The sequence below is a fragment of the Rhinatrema bivittatum genome, chromosome 7, assembly GCF_901001135.1.
Source record: "Rhinatrema bivittatum chromosome 7, aRhiBiv1.1, whole genome shotgun sequence".
Lineage (NCBI taxonomy): Eukaryota > Metazoa > Chordata > Amphibia > Gymnophiona > Rhinatrematidae > Rhinatrema > Rhinatrema bivittatum.
Genome location: NC_042621.1, coordinates 209,032,340 through 209,049,386, shown reverse-complemented (window position 1 = coordinate 209,049,386; position 17,047 = coordinate 209,032,340). Strand labels below are relative to the sequence as shown.

General features: G+C 42.6%; 1 protein-coding gene across 1 annotated transcript in view; it reads right to left on the bottom strand.

Annotated features, from left to right (window-relative positions):
• Positions 1-17,047, bottom strand: part of PCDH15 (protocadherin related 15) — a 2,056,285-nt gene that overhangs the window by 1,525,860 nt on the left and 513,378 nt on the right. The window contains exon 5 of the mRNA XM_029609778.1: positions 2,945-3,105. Coding sequence (XP_029465638.1) covers positions 2,945-3,105 — 161 coding nt within the window. The remainder of the gene's footprint in view (positions 1-2,944; positions 3,106-17,047) is intronic.

The window sequence follows — 17,047 nt, the reverse complement described above, 5'->3', positions numbered from 1 at the left end:
AACAATATGCACATGCTCCTACGCTTCAATTTACAGCTCTCATACTGCCTGATCCACTAAGGCTTTTCTCCCATTCTGTTTCTATTTGAAAATACCTTGGTGAATCAGGCCCAGTGTGCTAGATCTTTCAGTATGGAAAGTTATGCAGGAATTGTGTGCACAATCCTCTCAGCTACCACAGAGTGGCTCATGAGTTGACCTGGGTCAAGTCTTTACTAATATATTAATATGTATTCTCATAGACCTCATATACCGAGTGCTCACGAAAGGCAAAACGTTAATGCTATGTTAGAAGGGTGAATGCCTAGATCAAGGTTTAACATAGGAATAAAGATGCTTCATATACTATATGATAGTATTTGAATATAAATACAAGGGTATTATGCCAGCCAAAAGGTTAGTGTTTGTCAACTCTGTCAAACTAGCAGATATAGCACTGAACTGGAAAAACATTCCAATCTATGTAGTTATTGCAGGGGTAATATTTAGATTTAGATTTGAACTTCAAACACCAGTTGGTTTGGCATTTGTTGGTATTCAGTAAATGTCAGTACATAATGACACAATCCTATACCATTGAAAGAATTGAGCTGGCAAACAGCAAATTACCAAGGAACCCTTTTCTTCTGTTGTTTTCTAAGAAGGTCTAAATCCTTTTTCTTACACATTTTCTTCACAGTTTCAGTTTGTTAATGACAGTGATTTGTATCTTTGGAAGGAAGGGGTAATCATTTTCAAAAATATATTGTAAGTTAATGGAGAAATTTAAATACCATTCCTCTTAGAATATCAGCTAACATATCTAGGAGAGACTGCAAGAATTCATTCTGTTTCCAAATTAATGTCACAATAGAGAAAAAGCAGTCAATCCTAATTAGGTGACCATTAGCCAATGAAGCTAAGCAATTTTACTATTGCAATCCCTTGACTTAAGATTGCTCTTATGGATTCATAATACTGCATACACCCTGGTTCATTGGATTTCTACAGGAAGTTTCTCACAATGTCACACATCTGACTGAAATGCACAAAGAAAATGAATGACTGAAATAGGGTTTTGTATGATGTAGTTTTTAATAATTAGTTAACAGCATTGAAAAGTCTTTTCTAAAAGCATCATCTGGCTCATAAATGAGAAATTTGACATTTACAAGTTAATAAATTATGGCCTGAAACATCCAGTGTTAAGAGGTTGCAACAGAGACCCTCTTAATTTTCAACATCCAGATAAAGGATACATGCTTCCACAGTGCGAGGAAATTTGATCAAATGAGAAAATGCATGCTTGATCCTCAAGCTTTTCTGGAATGAACAGGATATCCTGAAAGTCATTTTCAGCATTGAAACCATCTGGAACTGGTAATGCTCAGATAAATCAACTGTTTTTATCTCCCTACCTTCTCTCACCTTCCACCTCCCTAGAGTTTCCTGTCTCCTCCCTCCCCATACCTAATGGTCCTCTTTTTGGTAGCTGCAGATCTCTGTCCCTTCTTTTAGCAGGGGATTGGAGGATGGCTCAGTACTCTGGTCTCTCCCCTAGCAGCTGCAGACCCTTCTCCATCCTCTGTCAGTAGGAACCCTGCTATCATAGTGGCCTTTTGAGTTCTGCTGGGGGTGTCCTTCTGCCCTCCACTGGTGGGGAGTGGGGAGCCCCACTGGTATTCCAGCCTCTCCATCACCACATCAGTGGTCTGTCTGTCCTCTGATGGTGGGAGTGGGGTAAGGTGGCCTCTGCAAGGCCATCACGGGTTTCTGTCTCTCCTCTCCCGGCAGAGGGTGGGGGCCTACCAGCACTGCGACCTCTCCTCTACTGCTGCTTCTAGGACTGCTCTCCTCCCTCCTACTGTCAATCATGGAAATGCAGGGTTGGGGCCCCAAACAGATGGCAGAGAGCAGAAGAGCTTATTTGCATTCCAGCGACATGGGTGCAGGGTAACTTTCCTTTTTATTATAGTTAGATAGGTTGTGATACCTTTTATTGGACCATAATAGAATGAACAAAATATGTTTTAATGATGATCTTTCGAGTCTTCACAAGACAGAAGGAAGCTCTATGCTCATATATAAACTATTCAAATCTATTCTACTACCAACATAGAGTATCTGGCATGACCAAAAGAAACATCAACTGAATCATTGTCATGAATGATAGTACTACAAAGCCAGTTTACTGCATATAATAGGTATTATAAATTAAGATACTCTAGATGTAGCACACAGGCAAAGCTTTTAAAGGAGACTCTTAAACAATAGCAAAATTATCATAGTAAACTGTGCTATGCCCCTAAATACAGCATTCCACTTGAAATATCATTGATTAGCAAGAAATAAAAGCCAGTAAAGTTTTGCATTATTTTTCATATGCTGAGTGTTTACTACTGAATGCCAACCGGTATTATAACTACAGATTGACAATCCAGTAATATCCCTGCCCATATGTTGCTTGAAATTAGACTATCCCAATTGTGACTTTTGTTATGTCTTCTAAGTCTAAATTTCTTGACTTGAAATAAAAGTCAGAATTTTCTGTGATTCTTTGAATTCACCCAATATACAACCTTCCTCTTTCTCTCCTCATTTGGAAATATGAACTAAATGCAAACTAGATTATCCACCTCTAACAATCATCCTAATACTAGTGTTTTCTCTTCTTTATGATTTCCAAGGATACTACTATGGTTTTCAAGCATAATGCCATAGTAAACATTTAAGATTAAATAAACTAAAATAAACATTCTCTCATATGTACAAAGTGTGCATTTGCATTCAAAGGTTTTCTCTTCTTTTGTATTTATGAGAGAAAATGCTTAGTACATCAAGCACCAAATGAGAAAAATCCTTTCATACATCTGGCCCTTAGAGTGAATTGTTAATTTTGCATTTCGGCATATAATATAATATATACAGGTACAATTTTATTAAGAGAATAAAAAAAATAACTAACATCTCGGTCAAGAATCCGTCCAGTACTATTCAAATACAGCCTCTGCGTTGCAGGATCCAAGATCACCCAATAGTCCACATTGTCTTTCAGTAACAGTTGTATAGTGGGATCAGGTCCTCCAGCATACCCTTTGATCAGCATGTTGTCCACTAAAATAGTACCTGCCAAAAAACAAACAATATATCAACAAAATTAAGAATGCATTTCCAAAACAATTACATTTACTGCTCAAAATGCATTTACACTATCAGCTATATTTGATTTAGTCCTTAATTGTAGTGGTTGCAATAATATGTAGGAGTATGCAGAGGCACATCTATTCAAATGGAGGTTACCTCCATTTGTTTCAATAGTTTCAAATGAAAAAGATGTTTTTGTTTATTTGTTTTCCATTAAAATCAATGGGGGAAGCAATGCATCCTAGTTCGAGTTTCAAAATTGGGGTTTTCTAATCAATTCTAATTAAATTGCAGGTAGACAACATCAGAAAGAAAAAAAGAACTCCAAGAGGCCAGGACAATGGAAAATTGGCATGAATAGGCTAAGGCACCATAAAGAGGCAAAAGAGTACCAGCAATAGCAGAATTTGTCCTTGGCACCATCAGAAAAGCAAAGCAGCAGCAAGCATGTGAAGAAAACGCTAAGGCTTCAAAAGAGGGCACAGATTACAATAGCATGAACCCCAAAAGGCAGCACAAAAGGGCCACGGTGGCACCAAGAGAGGCATTATATCCTAAGGCACCATGTAAGAGAAACACAGCAGCAAAGCTTCAGGAAAAAACCCAAGCACTGACAGGGTGACAAAAAAGCACATGAGTGGCATGAAGCTCCCGAAGCATCAAGAAAGGTGCAAAGCATCCACCCACAGTGGCAAGAACACCCAGAGGTGTACAAACTGTGGTTTTGCAGTAAGGTTGAGTGTCAGAAAGACCATCCCCCTAATGTGTAGCATTAGTGATATAACAGCAAGGCAGAGTGGCATAATAGTACTAAAGATCTCCAAAATGGTATAACTGGGGTATAATGGCAATGTAGGGTGGCAGAATGACCCCCAAGGTGTATCATTAGGGGTATAGCAGTAAAACAGAGTGGCAGCAAAATTCCCAAGGTGTAGCATCAGAGGCATGGATGGCAGCAGGTAGAGTGGCAGCAAGACTCTCAAGGTGTAACATAAAGGTTATATCAGGAAGGCAGAGTATCATCAGGACCCCCAAATGTAATGTAAGGCAACATGGCAGAGTGGTAGCAAGACCCCCAAGTAGTAAAAGGAGTATTGCAGCAAGCAGCATGGCATCAAGACCTCTAATGTGCAGAGTCTGGGGTATGGAGCAACCAAGAACCTCAAGCTGTATCATCAGGAGCAGGACAACTTCCCCTTGATTGGTCCTCCACCCTGTCTACTTGTCCACTTCTTCCACTTTACTCTATCATGGCTATTACCTTACTCAAGAATCTCTTGGTTGCTATACTCACTAGTCTCACTGCAACACTTTTCAAAGGGCCATAGACTTGAATGGGAAATACAAATGAATGAAACTAGAATTTGATGTAACTTATCATCCATGCCAGCCAAATGGAATATGTCCTTTGGCCAGCAGATGGAGGCAGAGATAAAATCTCAAAGTTGACTTCATTCTCGATATAAAGATCTGGTGCTGCCCTCAGCTCTTCAGTATTTGTTTCTGCCTCAGCAGATATGCAGGTGAGTGGTCTGGTGCTGCAGCTATGAGTTGTAGGGATGTGAATCGTGTGCCATATCGTCTTAACGATAGAAATCGTCTGGCAGGAGAAGAAAATCGTGTTAGGCACGGTTTTTTAGTTAAAAAATCGTTAAAAATCGTTTTTTCCGATTAGTGCGCACTAACTCCCGTTAGTGCACACTAACAGAAAATGATACAATTTGACACTTTTCAGGTCAGTTAAGCTCAGTTTAGGAATGAATATGTATTCCTATTGGCTGCCATCTTATTTATTCATGTTACCAAGGTTCCCACTGACAATATATGGGGATGGGAAATGGAAACAGTTGGTAGCTTGACAAAAAAAGTAATGTGATCAGTCAGTGTGACTAGAACTTGTGCCCTAACCCTGATACCAGGGGTGTTGTGATCTTCATGTACACAGTGCCCTATCCCTATTAATACCAGGAGTGTTGTGATCTTCCTGCACACAGTGCCCTAACCCTGGCACCAGGGGTGTTGTGATCTTCATGTACACAGTGCCCTATCCCTATTAATACCAGGAGTGTTGTGATCTTCCTGCACACAGTGCCCTAACCCTGACACGAGGGGTGTTGTGATCTTCCTGCACACAGTGCCCTATCCCTATTAATACCAGGAGTGTTGTGATCTTCCTGCACACAGTGCCCTAACCCTGACACCAGGGGTGTTGTGATCTTCCTGCACACAGTGCCCTATCCCTATTAATACCAGGAGTGTTGTGATCTTCTTGCACACAGTGCCCTATTCCTGATACCAGGGGTGTTGTGATCTTCTTGCACACAGTGCCCTATTCCTGATACCGGGGGTGTTGTGATCTTCTTGCACACATCCCGGTATCAGGGATAGGGCACTGCATGCAGGAAGATCACAACACTCCTGGTATCAGGAATAGGGCACTGTGTGCAGGAAGATCACATCACCCCTGGTATTAGGGATAGGGCACTGTGTGCAGGAAGATCACAACACTCCTGGTATTAATAGGGATAGGGCACTGCATGCAGGAAGATCACAACACCCCTGGTATCAGGGATAGGGCACTGTGTGCAGGAAGATCACAATACCCCGGAGGAATGAGGGTCAGGCAGCTCCCCCCTGTCTGTGAAGCCAGCCTCTCACTAGTAATGCAGGGAAGGAGCTGTTTCAGCCTCATCATCCTCCCCCCCCTCACCCACACACCATTCACTGGCTGGGACATGGGGGAGGGGAGGAGTGAGGGTGAGGAAGCTCCCCCCTGTCTGTGAAGCCAGCCTCTCACTAGTAATGCAGGGAGGGAGCTGTCTCAGACTTCACCATCCTCCCCCCCCCCCCTCACCCACACACCATTCACTGGCTGGGGCATGGGGGAAGTCAGGAGTGAGGGTCAGGCAGCTCCCCCCTGTCTGTGAAGCCAGCCTCTCACTAGTAATGCAGGGAGGGAGCTGTCTCAGACTTCACCATCCTCCCCCCCCTCACCCACACACAATTCACTGGCTGGGACATGGGGAAAGTCAGGAGTGAGGGTCAGGCAGCTCCCCCCTGTCTGTAAAACCAGCCTCTCACTAGTAATGCAGGGAGGGAGCTGTCTCAGACTTCACCATCCTCCCCCCCCTCACCCACACACCATTCACTGGCTGGGACATGGGGGAAGTCAGGAGTGAGGGTCAGGCAGCTCCCCCCTGTCTGTGAAGCCAGCCTCTCACTAGTAATGCAGGCGGGATAGGGCACTGCATGCAGGAAGATCACAACACCCCTGGTATCAGGGTTAGGGCACTGTGTGCAGGAAGATCACAACACCCCTGGTGTCAGGGTTAGGGCACTGTGTGCAGGAAGATCACAACACCCCTGGTATCAGGGATAGGGCACTGAGTGCAGGAAGATCACAACACCCCTGGTATCAGGAATAGGGCACAAGTTCTTGTCGTATTGACTGATCACATTACTTTTTTTGTCAACTACCAACAGTTTCCATTTCCCATCCCCCCAACCATCACCTCAGTGGGAACCTTGGTAACATCAATAGATAAGAGGGCAGCCAGCCAATAGGAATACATATTCATTCCTAACTGACCTTTACTGACCTGTAAAGTGTCAATTTGTATCATTTTCTGTTAGTGCGCACTAACACGATTTAACAATTTTTAACGATAAATCGTTAGAATCTCTATTGTATTGTGTTCTATAACAATTTAAGATGATATTAAAATTATCGGACGATAATTTTAATCGTTGAAAAACGATTCACATCCCTAATGAGTTGGCCACTCCTGGGAAGACTTTTGGCTCAGATTCTAGGTGGATCATAAGCCAAGTTCTGAAGGTGCTCTGGGCAACTGTAATGATGAATAGCCCAAAGACCCCCCCCCCCCATGGGAAGCAAATCCATGGAGTCTGAATTCCTGCTCCAAGGGTCAAGCACCGGAGGGGATTTTCCCAGTAGCTTTCTTTCCTTTGGTGGGTTCAGCAGCAGGAGCTGCAGACTGGGATCCTAAGGCAACATCCAGACCAGATGTACTGATTTTCCTATTAGACTGGCCTCCCAGGGAAACAGACAGGACAAGGGGTTCTGTTTCCCTGGAAGAGCAGGAACTGAACAAGGGGGAACACCGCAGGTGTTGCGCTTGCCAGCCACAAGGCTCTGCAGCTGGCTTCCCTTACCCGAAGTCACTCTGCAGCAGGAGAAGGTCTGGGTTCCTTGGCAATGGCGGGGAACTGCTGTCATAACATGCCGTCAACAGTCTCGAGCTGCCAACCTAATGCCACAAGCTCTACGGGCCCAAGATACCAGGCCAACTCTGCTGACTTTTTGAAATTTTTATTAGGAGCCTCACTGGACACCTGTGCCTGTCTTGCACACAGGGATTGGGGAACCCTGCATACACCCCTGACATGATGGTGACCTACTGTGAGGAGGGGACTCCGCTGTTAGTTTCTGTTCCGTTTTCGGAAAAGAACACTTTTGTTAGAAGATCCAGAAGGAAGGTTTTGGCTGCCACTTTCTTCCTGCTAGAAGCAAGACAACTGCTTCTTTGAAAGAAGGACCCTCACACCAAGGATCCAGAGAGAAAACTAAAGAGACTGTGTAGGAAGAAGGAGATCCTGAAGATCTGATAACCATAAGTAAAGGAAATAAGATCACTGGGGCACCCATCGGGTGTTCACCACCAGGGGGGGGGAGAGAAAGAGAGGATTTACTCTCTGTGCCATAGACTTCGCTATTTTTATCAGCTTAGAAGGGGTTTTGACCATCCTAAAGACCCTGCCAATCTGGGAGCTCTACGTCACCTTAAACCAAGAGAGTAGATGTTTCCCTGCCCTGATATCAGTGAGACCTGCACAGATAGAAAGACGAGACTGTAAAGGAATTGAAGAGATATTTCTGTGGTGCTGCAGTTTGAGTTTTCTGATATTCACCATCAGTGCTTAACAGACTATAAAGACTTTTATTTTGGACATTAACCAAGTGGCTCCAGAGTATTTATTTCTGTATCACTGCACTCACAACAGAGACCAGCATTCTCCCCAGGGAAAACATAAGGGAATGTGTAAGGAAACCACCCCTATCATATTAGGACCTGAAAGGACTCCTTTCTTTCCCCAGTCCAGCGAACCTACACCTTGGGAATTAAAGAAGGCCCAAAGCTAGTCAGGATTCCTTCCCCAAAGAGTATAAATAACTTTATGGTCTCTCTCATGCTCAACCAGCACACCCAGGTAGGGTTACATTAAATATTGTGAAAATGAAGATACTACAAAGTGGTAAATAAATGCAGGTAACATGTACATATAACTGGGAGTCCTACAACTAAAGACCTACTTTTTTGAAACCACTTTTAAATCTTATGCCTGATTGTCTGCTTTTAATATTGTTAACTTTCTTTTCTTTTTAACCATTGTCTTGCTTTATGAAATATTCAAAGTCTCTTGTCCTGAATGTTTATCTTAATAGATTGTAAGCTCTATTGATAAGGGACTGTCTTTTTGTATGTTTCTATAGTGCTTCATATGTCATGTAGTGCTATTGAAATGTTAGGTAGTAGTAGTAGCCACCGATATTTAGTGCTACTTAGCTGGATAAGTTATGACATATCTGGCTAAGTGACAGAGGCTGAATATCCAGCTGTGATCATTGGTTGCCACTTAGCTGGATAAGTATTTATTCAGCTAAGGAATTAGCTGAATAAGTGGTGGGCAGGATGCAAGCAGATTGGGGAGGAGCTACTTGTCTGATTATCGTAGCCAGATAAGTGCCGATATTCGGACTTATCCAGTTAAGCTAACCAGATAATTTAGACTGTTCAATAGTTGGTCTAAAATTAGCTGGATAAGACTTAAGCTACTTATCTAGCCATTATTATGGGGATTATTAGCAGCATAGTCATACTGCTGAATAATCTTGTAAACTACGTGGATAATACATATCTAGCTTATTCCAAGATTTATCATTTTGCTATAAATTTTGCATGACTAGCCCCCATGATGAAGAAAAGGGGCATGGTTAGGGTAATTTTTGAGATACCGCAACGTGTACTATTTTAGCACATCGCATAGATATTTTACCGCAATGCGCCTTAAATTTATCGCACCCATGATATTTTCACATCACAATTTGAGAAGTGCTCAGACAGGCTTTTCCAGATTTTGGGCTGCTCCTGGAGAGCGAGAGAGAGAGAGAGTTTTTATAAGGCTCTCATATAAATAAACTATACCATTGTAGGAGGGGCAACCAGTAACTCGGGATGAGGATTTGTGGTGGCCTAGGTTTTGGGTGGCAGTTTTACATACACATTCAGATGTGCAAACAGCTCTGTATACATCAGGTTGAGAGTACAATGTACAAATCTCATCTTTGTATACTTTTTCTCACTCCAAATCACATCAAATCTTCATGGATGTGTACTGTGCTGTTTGTTCCTCTGACTGTGCATGTAAATCTGCCTCCCATAATCTAAGCTACCATCAAAACCTTACCCCGAGTTACTGGTTGCCCTCCTATAGTGGTATAAAAAGTTGACTAATATGTGTTCTCTCACTCTCTTTCCCTCCTTCCTGAAATGGTATTTGCAATTTTTAGCTCAAATCCCATTTCAGGCATATCGCACAGCATAACACCAGGAAAAAGGTATAGTTATTTCTGACATTAAAACCTGCAATAACAGGCATTATGCTATTGCATGCAACACTAAGTGCCCCTCATTTTAGTTTACTCCATCCAAACTCCTCTCATTCAGGAAAAATTTTAAAATTTGCATACATATCTCGCAATATGTTATTTATCATGGGCATTATAGCATTATTGCTTGCGTTATGGCCCTAACACACTTAATAAGGCCCTAATGCAATTTGAAAAATGACTCTGTTTATTGCTTATCCAGCTATGTTTGAATATTGAGCCCTTTTAAGTGATTTGTGTAGTATCTTAGATATGTCCGCGTTCTAATGCAAAAGATCAAAGTTTTTGGTGCTTCCTTTTCCTTACTAAGTCATACATTCCTCTTCAAATGATATCAGCTTAATTGAGTTTGATTACTACTTTAGTTTTGAGGGTAATTTTATAACTATATGGCTAGAGGTAAAGTCTGCATGTATCTTTTTTTACTTGCAGACTTTTCCCTGAATTTTCAAAGCAAGCACATGCACAAACGTTTCTTTGAAAATTCCTGAGTAAGAAGTCTGGTGCCTATAAAAACTCACCTGCATAAAGTTAGGCCTGCTCTATTGAGAATGTAACTTATGCAGGTAAACGTATACACATAGGGCCAGATTTTAGTAGGTACGCACATGCATGGATTTGTGCGCACTACCCAGCGCGCATAAATCTATGCCCGATTTTATAACATGCGTGCGCATCTTATAAAATTTGGGGCCGCCGCACGCAAGGGGGTACACACTTGTGCACCTTGCGTGCGCCGAGCCCTAGGGGAGCCCCGATGGCTTTCCCTGTTCCCTCCCACTCCCCACACCTTCCCCTCCCTTCCCCTACCTAACCCGCCTCCCAGCCCTATCTAACCCCCCTTACCTTTGTTAAATAAGTTGCACCTGCCTCCGGGCAGGCGTAGGTTGCGCACGCTGGCCGAGTGCCGGCACGCGATCCCCCAGCACGGCCACTGTGCCAGAGGCCTCGGTCCCACCCCCGCCCTCTCCCTGCCCCTTTTTTCAAGCCCCGGGACATACGCGCATCCCGGGGTTTGCGCGCATCACTGGACCTATGCAAAATAGTCTTGGCGCACGCAGGAGTGAGTTTAAAAGGGTTACGCACATATATTACGTTCGTAACCCTTTTAAAATCCGCCCCATACATTTTTGAAATATGAAAGTATTCATGAAAGTCCCAACTCCACTTCCCAGAACTTTTCTCCACAGCATGTGAGAAAGAATGCATGAAATCGAGTTACAAAGTACTTTTCTTCACACTGAGCCCCTGACAATTTTGTGTGTTTTATGTACATAATGGCTTTGGAAATTCAGCTCTTAAAAGATTAGTTTGTTTGTTTTTTTGTGCAATAGTTGAGCTACAGTTGCTCTGTGCTATATAATGGAAATTGTAAAGGTTTTGAAGATTTTTTATAAAATTGATTTTTAAGATGTAGCAATTATTTCCATAGGAAAACTTCCCTGCTGCTCAAAAAAGATTTTTTTTTTACAGAAATGTTTGTACTTTATTATTGGGTTGTTTTACATTTCAGGTTGTGATTTTGTCAGACTTTAAGAAGATATTAGCTATTTACTTACATGCAACTCCTGTGGCAATGAAATACAGGATTTAAATGGACCTTAATATGTTTGAGACTTATATGAAACTTTAGAAATCATGGAGGTCTTTCATGTGGACATTTAATATGTGTTTGTGGTCTTTATTCAATTTAAAAATGACCATCTTTTGGTAGTCTGTACAACATACATGTTTCAAGGTTTTGTATTGTACTTAGTAAAGATTTTGTATAGAATTTAATACAAATAAAATGTATCATCCATGCATATTTATTGGAAGACCACCTTTTTTGCTTTTTCTTTTGTTGGAGGTTCACTTATTATTGTCTCTCTGTTTGAACATTTTTCTTGATCACATTGTAACATAACAGCACCAGCCTCAATTACCAAATCTGTTGGGTCTCAATCCATACTGAAGATGTCCATGGCATCTGTTCTTCTTATATTCTTTTGAACCAGAAATTAAGAAGTGTAATGGACCATGAAAAAGAGCTCTACAATTAACAGAAAATGTTCTCCCCTGCATTTCTTTTCAAGGTAATTTTGCTAATCAAAAAATGAAAAGTACAAAAAAGATGATGATGAAATACTCTGTAATAGAATGTTAATGTATGGATTCCTACTAATATATCTCTTCTGAATATTACGCTAACCATAAAATTTTAGTTAGATGGCAGTGTTCCAAATGTCTGTCACAGCTGATTTTAGAAATTGAGCAACAGTTCACAAAGAGACTTGAAGCTACATTTTCTCAAAAGAGGAAGAAATAGCAACCTCATGAACTGTCAGCACTTCATTGTGAATACTGCTGATCACAAGACTTTTAAAACTAAAATGATGGGCCTTATTAAAAAAGAACTGATTCCCATTCAGTGCATATGAAAAATATCCTTATTAAATAAGGTCCCATTATTTGGTAAAAGTAAAGGGAACAGAGTTGCTCGGTCTTTGACATTCTGTACAATCTACATAGAAAAATTAGAATACATATTTTGAAGCATATGTACCAAAGTTAAGATTCACACTAAAGTAATTTAGTATGCACCCAGGTCAATATTAATAGCACTTGAGACCTTAATTGTGCCACTGAATTTATAGTTTAACTTATATGGGTAACTTACCCAGATAGTCCATGGCTGAATATGGGCCTCCGAGTAACTAGGTGGGCAGAGTTAAGAAGGGGAAAAAAGTTAGGTGCTTAGCACTGATTTTCAGCTCTTGGCAACTAATTTAGGGGCTCATTAATTAAGCATTTTTCCTATAGACACAGAATGGGATAAAAGCCTTATTAAATCAGGACTTTAGAGGATTAAGTCTAGCAAATGAATAGCAGACCAAAATTTAGGATCCTATGTTTTAGGTTTCTAAATGTAGATAAAAACTTAAAAGTGAATTTCAAAAACCCGATGCACACATTAATTAGGAAATGTTCAAATATATCAGGCTTGCACATGCCGAACAGATTTTTAAAAGCCATCATGATACACAAATGCCGTTGCATGCACATCTTGGAACTTCTCCAAAGGGGTGAGGTGTGGGCGGAGCATGGGAGGGCATGAGCGGTACATGGGCAGTAGAAGAGGACCAGAAGGCTCACCTGTGTATTGCTCCTAGCACCCCCTGGGAGAGGACTCCAGAGGTCAAAGTGAGCAATCCAGGCTTTGAAATCCACAGCCCCAGCTTCCAGATGCCCAACACCATTTACAGTTGAGAAAGACTGGAAGCGAATCTCAAACCTTTCAATCCTCTGCATGAAGATCACCTTAATGTTGGTTGAAGAGGATTGGTAAGTATAGCTTTTGGAAATTTAGGACTTAAAAAAGTTTGGAGAGAGTTTTTGTGTGTCTGAGATAATAAGCAAGCCAGAGGGAGTTAATTCTAGTGACTGTCTTCCCACCCATCTATCCCTATCTCAGCCCTTGATTTTTAGGCAAGAGATACTTTCTCATTAAAAATCAACCAGGCTGTTATCTAAATCTTATTATTGTATCAGCCCTTACAGAGAGTTTAATCATCCCCTTGTAGGTCACTAACAGATTAATTAGTAAATACACCTATAAATGCCTGGTAACTTGCCTGCCTGGTGCAAAGGTGGTGGACCTCACACATCACCTAGATAAGATTATAGACAGTGCCTCTGCCTCATCCAGATCTGTCTGCCGATGGTGGGGACCTGCAGGACTCCTCCGTGCAGGCTGTGCCATTTTTGCTGTTTATTTAATTGATTTTATTAACTTTTACTTTAGTTTTTATACAATTATGCATTCTTTATACTGTTTCATTGCCTGGTTAACATGTTTTTACAGGAGGGATTTCAAAATTTTAATAAAGAAAATCAAATAAAAACTAATATAAATATATGTTGAAATTAATAAGAGACTATGATATCATTTATACAAGTATCAAGATAATTTACACATGTATTCAAATATATAATGTAGCAAATAATGATTTAAATATATTTATTATTTACAAAATGCTATTCAACTTTATAGTGTGTAATAAGACAAAAGAAATACAAGTAATATTCATAAAGCATAAACTTTTATTTAAGGAAAACAAACAAGGATTGGCAGTTCTATGACTAAAAATGTAGGTCTCAATATTAAAAGCAAATTGTTTAGGTAAGTTAGCTACTAAATATACCCATATTTGGTGCTACTTAGCAGGATATGCTATATTCAGCTAACAGGGTCATTCATCAAAATGCATTAGGGTGTTATCACAGGCATTGGGGCCCTAACACCCACGATAACGCCATAATGCATGTGTTATTTTTTGCAGCCCACAATGTGTATGCAAATAAAAAAAATTAGTCAAAGGGGAGGAGTTTGGGCAGGGTTTATGAAAATGAGGGATTTGCCAGAAATATCTACACATTTTTTTGTGGTGTTAAGCTGTGTGATATTCCTAAAATGGGATTTGTGATATTTATTGTGAATTCTTTTTCAGGAAGGGGGAGAGAAGTGGAGAGAGAGAGAGAACGAGAGTGCGAGCCTCTAGGGTGGCACACATATTAGTCATCTATTTATACCACTTTAGGAGGGTTATCCAGTAACTCGAGATGAGGTTTTGTTAGTGGACTAGGTGTTGGGGCCAGTTTTACATGTGCAGGCAGAAGTATGAACAGTATTGTACACATCATTGAAGATTTGATGTAATTTAGAATGATGAAAGATACACAAAAATGAGATTTCTGCAATGTTCTCTTGCTTTAGCTTGATAAAATCCAGATAAGTTATCTGACTAAGTGGTAGCTGCTGAACATAGCAAGATAGTCAGCGGTCACCACTTAGCTGGATAAGTTTATATTATCTGGCTAAGTAGTATTTAAATATCAGGCTGTTGCAGTCCTGGGCCGTGCCTCAGTCCCTCCACCAACCTAGAGGATGGTCTGGGCCGCTACAGCGTCTACCTCGGCCTACACAAGCCTCCCTGCCTTCGATCCATGGCGCTCCCCCCTCAAGGAAGACACCACCGACGCTTCGGAGCTGGCCCTGCTCCCTAGGAGCAGGGGCTCGATTCTTAAAGGGGCCAGCACAGGAAAGCACTGCACCGCCCAGGAGTGATGTCAGAGCCTCCCAGGGTATTAAACCCTGCACCAACTCCACTCCTGGCCTTGCAACGAGGTTCACTCATTTTAGAGTCTCTAGTTGCTGTTCTGACTTCGGCTTGTTCCTGGCTTCTGACTCCGGCTTGTTCCTGGCTTCTGACTTCGGCTTGTTCCTGGCTTCTGACTTCGGAACGTTCTCCAGTATCCTGCTCACTCCATCCAGGAGGCCTCGCCTAAATCCAAGCAGCTCAGGTCTTCAAGGGCTCCTCCCGGGGGGACCACGGGCTTCCAGTGGTGAAGTTCCAGTTGGCCTCCTGGCTCCAGCTTCCTCATCTTCACTCTCTGGAACATCTCTCCAGACACTTGCTACAGGAGACCACCAGTAAGTCCCAGCGGCTCAGATCCTCACGGGCTCCTCCCAGGGGGATCTCGGGCTTCCAGTGGTGAAGATCCTTCAGGTCTCCTGCCCCATGCAGCCTCCCAGCTTTGACCTCCACTGTGGGCCTTCCCACGGTGAGTTATCTGTTTCAGCTGGCTCAAGGTTCCACGAACATAACAGTTTACAAGGCCATGGACCCGGCAGACCTTGCTGGCCTTCAGGCCATTCCTGGCATCACTCAGCGACTACAACAGCAACATTGTCTAGATGTCCTGACAGCCACTGTGGAAAGACTGGCAACCCGTATGAACGCCACAACTCCATTATCACCGCCGGTGCCTGTTCAGATGCCTAGCCTCAAACCTGTGACTACCACGAAGCTGCAAGCCCCATCCAGGTATTTGGGGGACGTTAAACAGTGCCATGTTTCCACAACCAATGCTTTGTCGGTTTCACCCTGCTCCCGTCACAGTTTCCATCTGATTTAGTCAAGACCAGCTACATCATTTCCCTGTTGGAAGGCTGGGCTCTTTGCCGCTGGGCTCTTTGCCGCTGTGGGAACTTAAAGACCCCATCCTGGGAGACCTGGAACAATTTGTGGCTACCTTGAAACAAATTTTCGATTAACTCACTCACAAGTCCACAGCAGCTACGGAACTATTACAGTTACGTCAGGGTGCTCGTTCACTTGCCGAGTATGCGATTGAATTCCGCACTCTGGCCACCGAGCTGGACTGGAGAGAGGACAGCTTCCACGGGATTTTTTTGGAAGGACTCTCTCCTCGTCTCAGAGATGAACTAGTGGCAAGAGAGCTTCCTGACTATTTGGATTCAATGATTGACCTGGCTGGAAAGATTGACCATCGACTCCAACTACGTAGCCACGAGGGGAGATCTACTCGGAGACCAACTAATTTGACACTCGCCTTCATGCCCGATAGCGTCTCCTCCGAAATCTTCCAGCAACCAAGCACTGGAACCCATGCAGTTGGGATGAGGTCCCCTCTCTCAGGAAGAGAGAAGACGCCAGCGTGCCTTGGGCCTCTGTTTGAATTGCGGCAATAAAGGGCATTTCCTGGCTCAATGTGGTGAACGGCTGGGAAACGCCAGGTCCTAGGTCTCATTGGGGAGCTGACCTTATGAAAATTGTATATTGCTCCCCAATGCACCGTACCGGTGACTTTGGGTATCCTGGCGGTTCCTTCATACCTTAGCATTGCTGGACTCTGGAGCTGGAGGGAACTTTATTCTCTATGATCTGGTCCAGCAGTTACAGCTAGACATACAGCCACTTCATCCTCCACTCTGAATTTCCTCTATCCAGGGAACCCCTCTCCCAGGGAGCATTTACACCACCACCAAGCCCTTAACTCTTTGCATGGGGCTCCTGCATTCGGAGGAAATATTCCTGATTCTGGAGAGATCAATTCATCCAATTGTTTTGGGTCTACCCTGGCTTCAAAAGCATTCCCTGGTTATCAACTGGGAGACTCTTCAAATCACATCATGGAGCACTTCCTGTTTCAACTCCTGCTCCTGTCTCGTGGTCCGGTGTTCAACTCCTTACCACTCCTCTCTCTATACCCTAACCTTACCGGGACTACTTGGACGTATTTTCCAAGGAAAAAGCCAAACTTCTCCTGGAACACTGAACCTTTGACTGCGCCATTGACCTGATGCCAGGTACCACACTCCCTAGGGGGCGCGTATACCCTTTATGCCTTGCAGAGACCAGGGCTATGTCTAATTACATTCAAGAAAAC